Source organism: Cordyceps javanica, chromosome 2, assembly GCF_051103115.1.
Source record: "Cordyceps javanica chromosome 2, complete sequence".
Taxonomy (NCBI): Eukaryota; Fungi; Ascomycota; class Sordariomycetes; order Hypocreales; family Cordycipitaceae; genus Cordyceps; species Cordyceps javanica.
In genome coordinates this window covers 4,302,642-4,309,299 of record NC_139296.1, presented here as the reverse complement: position 1 = coordinate 4,309,299, position 6,658 = coordinate 4,302,642, and the positions used below count along the sequence as shown (strand labels likewise).

Below are 6,658 nucleotides of genomic sequence, written 5' to 3'. Positions count from 1 at the left end.
CACAAAAGTCGAACCCCTTTAATTTAAATCATTGAATCATGGATTGGCCCAATTGTGAGTTTCACGACTCGTGAAAGTATATATATCCTCCATGAAACTTTTGACCCGCCAGAGTGGACTTTTTTCACTGTGCTAAATTCAGCATTGTAATTATTATAGAATTGTTACCATAAGAGACAGAAAATTGAGGCTCCCATGATCCAAATAGAAGTTGGCATTCTGATTTTAGGACTCTCTGTGTTATGACCCGAAGAAACAAAGTAGCCCAGGCACATAGCTACACCCTCACCCGGTTTATCAGCAGTTGGTCTATCTCGTATGCGGGTACAGCATTATATCCAGCTATATCTATCGAAAAGCATTGAGCAGGTTTTATTATCTTGGTCTGAATGTCGTTTTCAGTCATACTTTGGTTCGAAGGCTCTCTTATCATAAGTCGTGACCTTCCCATGAGATACTCTGGCTTATTAGTCTCTAGAGCCATATATGCCTCTACCATTATTGGAGTTCCGATATGGGTGGCATTCTTCCTGACAGTCTGCGAGCCGACTGAAATACTCGTTGAATGAATAGTTTCGGTCATGCCACAAGACGTTGGAGGAGTTTTATTTTCCACCGAGGAAGTGGTCACGGGTTTATAATAAACTACCGCCAGCCATGGCAGAGTAGCGAAATGAAGGTCATAATATGAAAGTACATTTTCGAACAGTACGCAAATTATCTAATCTATTTGATCTTTGAGCCTCGCAAGACAGCTTCCATTTCGGGCGACAGAGCCACAATGTCATGTCCAATCTCTGCACCAAAGCCTAGTAAGATTTCGACAATGTCGATGAAGTCTCTTGCGACTGCGAAATACAAAGCTGTTCGCCCGAACTCTCCCCGAACATTGGGATCAGCCCCATGCTGAAGAAGCAGTTGAAGCTGCGGTAGATTATCAGCCTGGGCCGCAACGATCAAAGGCGTGTTAAGGGCAAAGTTCCTATCGTTGAGTAACGCGACGAGACTTTTTGATAAGAAATTGCCAGACAGAAGTATCTGTAAGAGCTTTTGCCCTGATGAATTTTGTGCCAGAACCCCGCCTCCAGATAGGATGTGGATAGCTGTATTTCCACCACGTCCCGGAACGAAAGGATCAACTCCAGTGCTGAGAAACTCCATGAGAGTCTCCGTCTTGTCACATGCAAAGTATTTAGAGGGGGTATTCAAGAGCATGTGAAGTACTCGATCGCCCTTTTGGCCTGGCAGTTCGGGATTCATATTGATGTTGGCAGCGCCGGAAAGGGCAACGATCATGTGTGGCCCTTTCAGACAAGCTTCATATATCATCCACGAGTCTGCCGGAATTATATGAAAGGCATTTTCTTGAACTTGTAGTCGAACAAGGGCTGCGTCGTTGTTCAGAATGGCGTAAAGAATCTGCGAGCAATGAGAAGACATAGGGACGATAAGTGCGGCGGGAAGTGAAAAGAATGGTCATGACCAAAAGTTACCTAAGAATGGACTCGAAACGACTATAGACTTTCTGTTATTTGCTGCTCAAGAGAAAAAGGCAAAGCTTACGCAATAAAGCCTGGGGCTGGATTTGTGCTGCATCGGCGCGAGCCGATCCAATCGGCTCAGCGCCTCCTCCATAATACTTTCCGGAAAAAAAATCATCTCGCTGTACACAGATATAGGGGGAAGCACCCGCGTTAATGAGTCGTGCGGGCTAGGTTATGCGTGACACGAAAAGCACCAATCGGTATGCTGCCTTGCGCTCTTCACAGGTCAATATGTTGGCTGGTCTGCCCAGCGAGCGGAGCTCTCCGTAAAGTGTGTCACACACCTCAGAGATGATGGCACAAAATGCGGCTTTGCACAGCCCAGACTTGTCTTGACTCAGTTGTGGCTTATTCCTGGTTCTTTTGCCTGCTGTCATGCCCGAGAGATTCGCCGATTGGTTTCCCATTATTCGGGTGATCCAATAGCAACGCAAAGCTCCCCTACAACGTCACAATTTGTCATCTTTCGTTTAGTGGATTCGAAAATCCGTTTTTGGTATGTATTGCATGTATCTAATATTAATGCAGAAAAATATCACCCAAAAAAGATCGGATCGTCGTTGCCGAGTCGAAGCTGCTTGCTGCCTAACTTGTTTGCAGGTCCCGCCCATCCTGCACATCGCTATCTGGACAGACCCGAGCCAAACCCCCCTCTAAATCTGCTCGAGTGTCTTTCAGTCTTTTGCGATTCTCTGAAACGACTAGGACCACGTAGCCCATTATGTCTTTCAGCGTCCTCTGGCAAACTTCAGCTGTTGACTGCCAGCATTTTACTGCTTTCTTGAGACTGCAATTCTCGATTTCCATGTCATCGAGCTGTTTAAGAAGTAACCCATTTTCCACTTGCAGGTCATGCAGTTGTCTGCGTAGGATACCATGCTCTATCATATAGTCGCGAGTGTCGCCATCGTCGAAGAGACCGACGGCTGGTCGAGCGGGTTGTACTGGCGGATTATGTTGGCGAGCATGTTGCGGGACGTCGATTGAATTCGATGCATTTCCAGCGGCCTCAGTTTCGCTGTATACTGAAGAAGACTGGCTGTTTGTTTTGCGGCCGCGTACATTGGGCATGAACCCGGGTAACGCGGGGAGTGGTTTGTCAGTTGCCTTCATTGTAGATGTCTAATGTTAAAGACAGCCACGTTATCTAAAAGTCACCTGAAATACCATAGACAAAACAGAATGAATTTGGTGGAGAAAGAGGCTCTACCATACATGTTATTAGCTCTGGCGAACACTAAAAATAAAGAGAATATCGGCACCAGTGTAGGCGGACACCGCCACGGCGTCTAAGGCAGTCTGCTCCAGCCGTAGGGCGGAGGGTTCATGTCCATGGCATCCTCCTCCTCCTCTTCCTCGCTACTGTCGTCTGCAGTAGCACTAGTGCAATCTGAGCTATCACTAAATTCATCATCTGATTCGATGCTTTGGATGTTTCTATCCGCGAGACGCATGTTTAAGATGCGCTCTTCCTGTCTGGCCATGCGGTCTTCTTGCAGAGCCATGCGCTCTTCCTGCTTTTGAAGCCTTTCTTGTTTTGCCGCTGACTGCTGCTGTAGAACCTCAACAAGCTGCCGAAGTTGGGTAATTTCTGTCATCAGTTTTGCTTCCAATGACACAAGGCTGCGGAGTTGTTTAGCGAAATGTCTCGCATGCACGAAAGGCTAACTTACGCGGCGTTGCAGGTTTCATGGTTGGTGTCAGTGAACATTGAGTTCATGAAGCCATCATTGTCGAGGATGAAGGTGTAGTCGCTGTTAGAGTTCATTGTGCTTCTTGGAAAGCGGAGGTGAAAGATTGCAGGTTGTCTGTGGAGAGACAAACGGATGATGCACGGGCAAGCGGCACCTTATGTAGAAATGAAGGCGCACGTACTATCTCCCCCTGGCGCGTAATGCAGATGCTAGGAATCGTTTTCAGAGAGTGGCTTTAGGAAACCGGGAAATTCAAACTCTGGAAACCAGATTATGCTTTCGCGTAGCCAGTCCTAAAGCTAGGGGCATGAAATCGGAAATCGATAACCGGGCGATGTGCAATAAATAAGTTCGCTTGATCCGTTTCTGCTCGCAGCTTTTTTCTCTTTATGTCGAGTTAGAAAGCAATATGCTGCAAAAGAACATCATCGCCATCATTATGACTTTCGCCACGTTTGCATCCTCTCAAGCAACGCCCGCAATCTGCCTCTGGGACCCTGTGCTCAATGTGGCGGCAGGCTCCGAGCTAACGGCGAAAATAACCGCTGCCTCTCCTCAACGCTGTCTAGCGGAGCTCGCTTTTGGCGATGGCACATATTTGCCGATCACTTGGTCATTCAGCGCCTCAGGATGCGCGGGAGTGGAGACAGCAACCATTACATTGCCAAACGGTGTTCCTAACGGGGATGCGTTCATTACGTGGTAGGGAGGAAAGAGAAAATAAAACAAGGCTGGGCCAAACTAACAAGCTATGACAGGGATTGTGCAGGAGATAACACCGCAACTTGCATTCACGTATCTTTGGTCAATGGCACAGGAAATCTCGACGGCACCGCGACCCAGCAGACTGGAGTTGTCAGGTGTTCTGATTCCAGCCCTGCAACATTCCTAACGCGGACATCCACCTCATCAAGTACTATTTCAACGGGCCAGAGCTTCCCGGATCACAATTCCGTAACAGCTTCTACCGGCGTGGCCGCCTCGACACCATCTAACGGGAGCGTTGGTCCAAGTCCAACGGCCTCACTCGGTACGACAGCCGCGGTTTACCTGACAGCGAGCGGGCGCTCATTGAATCCAACAAGCGGGTGGAGCATGCCGAGCACCCCGAGCACCCCATTCACGCCAATCACCAGCCCAGTCAGTACACCCTCTTCCAAATCCTTCAGTTAGAACATAACCAATAACTGAGTTGCAGACTGTATTCGCAATCACAGCGGTAGCTTCATCTAGCAGCAGCGCGAGCGCCGTGGTCACCACTGGAAAAGAGCCTCTTAGTCTGGCCTCGCCCCCACCGTCAGATACTTCTAGTGGGTTGATGGCGACCGGTGAGGGAGTTACAGTGACTGCCTGCGGGACGCCACCAACAAGAAAGGGCACCATGAGCGCTTCGCCCTGAGCGTCTACAAATAGACCATTCTCGCACTTTACCGAGCTGGCCTCGGACCAAATTAACAACCTTCCAATCGTTTTTCTGGCCTTTACTATAAGTTTCTCCATTTTGTTTTTCTTCGAAACCCTCAATTTCTGCCTATCTCAACATGCCTACTGAAAGGGCTTGGCCGACAAATGTTTACGATGCGAAGGGCTCACTCTCAGCTAAGAGCGACGATTCTACCAAGCCGCGAGGGCCGACAGGCAATAATGGATTCAGGTTAGCTGTATATGACCCGGAAAATGCCATTAGCTCGCCGTCGAGCGTGCCTCCAAACGTGCCTTCAAGCATGCCTCCAAACGTACCGCCGAGCGAGCCTCCAAGCGAGCCTCCAAGCGAGCCTCCAAGCAAGCCTCCAAGCGGTAATATATCTGCTCAGATAGGCGCAAATGCACCAACCCTGCCGCCAAGCACGAATAATCTTGGTGCATTTGTTCATCAGTTGCCTCTTATTCCGGCATTTCAAACTGCAACTGTAACGCTTCATGGAACTGCAGCCAATGCCCAGCCAATGCCAGATCCAGTCACAGAGCGCCGCTTAAAGGCTGTGGAAACAACTGTCACCGGTTTGAAAGCAGAAATTCGGACTTTGAAACACTTTCGGCGATCTGGGGGACATTCGAAGAAGAGAAAGACATCACGAGGGGCATGATTTTAGTTCATCGTTTAGTTCTCATAGTTCATATAGCTTGAAATGGCATTTCTTCTTAATTCCACATCGACCAAAAGCGTTCAAATTTTCGCAAGCTATCTCTCTACCTAAGTCTGCGTGTAGAATCATGACCGCTATACTGCCGGAGCATAGAGGCGACGAGCTGGATCCACTGCTGGGGCTGCTCCTCGCCTCCTGGATCGCTGTTATAGTACTCCCAGCCCATTATGCCACCAATTTTCCCATATTCTTCACGCAGAGCATTAAGCGTCTGACTCAGTTCTGACAACGGAATGTACCCATAGCCGTTGTTGGGCGAAGTTAGCTGACCGACCACAATCCTTTGTGGCTTCCAGCCTGCAGCTATCACTTTTCGAAAATCGTTAGGTGTAGACATTGTTCCGAATCCGCTGTAGAATTGCGCGTTGTAGAACGTGATATCGGTACCGACAGTAGCTTCTAGAGCTGGATAACTAAACCCGCTAAGATTTGCATCATCCAGAAGGGCTGAAGCAACTGGCGCTAGAGTAATGATGAAATCACTTCCGAAATCGTTTCGCAACCTGCGAATCAGTCGAGTGACACCGTTCAGAGACATTGGTTCTTCAATATCAAGGTCTATGCCGTCCAATCGGGTTGCTTTTATCATTTCGTAGAGCTGCTGATAATATATGTCGAATACGGCGTCGTCGCCGTCCAATGTCGCTGGGGTAAAAGAGCCCGTTGCGGCACCTCCAACCATCCCCATCACCTTTACACCCGCGACTTTCATCAGCTCAACCTCTGCCCAAAGAGTTGCGAATACCGGGTCTTTCGGGTCGTGGTCATTCAGACGGATTCCAGAGCCTTCGTTTATATGAAAGGCAGCGACAACAAGATGCGTTACAGAAGATTTGTGTTCTTCAATGAGTGGCAAGATAGAAACCGGGCGTCCGTCGAAATGGTGAGTCGATTGGACATATAGAACCAAATGAGGTCCTGCTAAGGCGAGACAGCGGGGTATTGAAGTTCTGGCGAGGGCTAGAACTAGAAGAAATAAGGCAATGGCCGTGATAGACAGTCTGGGCACTCGAAAAGCCATAATCGCTTGCAGTATATGAGTGCGACAGATGCCATCCACAGATACAAGGCTGAGAGGTCATTAATATAGCACAAGGGAGAGTCTTGCCGGTTCCACGTAGACAGGCCTGGGCAAAAGAACAATATAAACTGCATCCAACCAAATACAACACCGCCAGGATCCTGAGATGATACTATCTTTAGCTCGCTTGAATGCGGCTGGAACACAGCCGATTGGTAGCTCGGCCCCTTCTGCTTGAAGGGCTGCCTGCCT

General features: G+C 48.7%; 3 protein-coding genes across 3 annotated transcripts; all 3 read right to left on the bottom strand.

Moving 5' to 3' along the window:
• Nucleotides 1-726: 726 nt before the first annotated feature.
• Nucleotides 727-1,296, bottom strand: V2A60_003797 (ankyrin repeat domain-containing protein; the record flags this gene model as incomplete). Its single annotated transcript, XM_083255123.1, has 1 exon — nucleotides 727-1,296. One exon carries the CDS (start codon nucleotides 1,294-1,296, stop codon nucleotides 727-729), a length of 570 nt encoding a protein of 189 aa, XP_083111249.1.
• Nucleotides 1,297-2,833: 1,537 nt separating this feature from the next.
• On the bottom strand, nucleotides 2,834-3,312 carry V2A60_003796 (uncharacterized protein; the record flags this gene model as incomplete). The annotated part of the gene is made up of 2 exons (XM_083255122.1): nucleotides 2,834-3,167; nucleotides 3,218-3,312. The coding sequence occupies 2 exons, from the start codon at nucleotides 3,310-3,312 to the stop codon at nucleotides 2,834-2,836; spliced, it is 429 nt and encodes a 142-aa protein (XP_083111248.1).
• Nucleotides 3,313-5,428: 2,116 nt separating this feature from the next.
• On the bottom strand, nucleotides 5,429-5,923 carry V2A60_003795 (uncharacterized protein; the record flags this gene model as incomplete). Its single annotated transcript, XM_083255121.1, has 1 exon — nucleotides 5,429-5,923. One exon carries the CDS (start codon nucleotides 5,921-5,923, stop codon nucleotides 5,429-5,431), a length of 495 nt encoding a protein of 164 aa, XP_083111247.1.
• Between the last annotated feature and the right edge of the window lie 735 nt (nucleotides 5,924-6,658).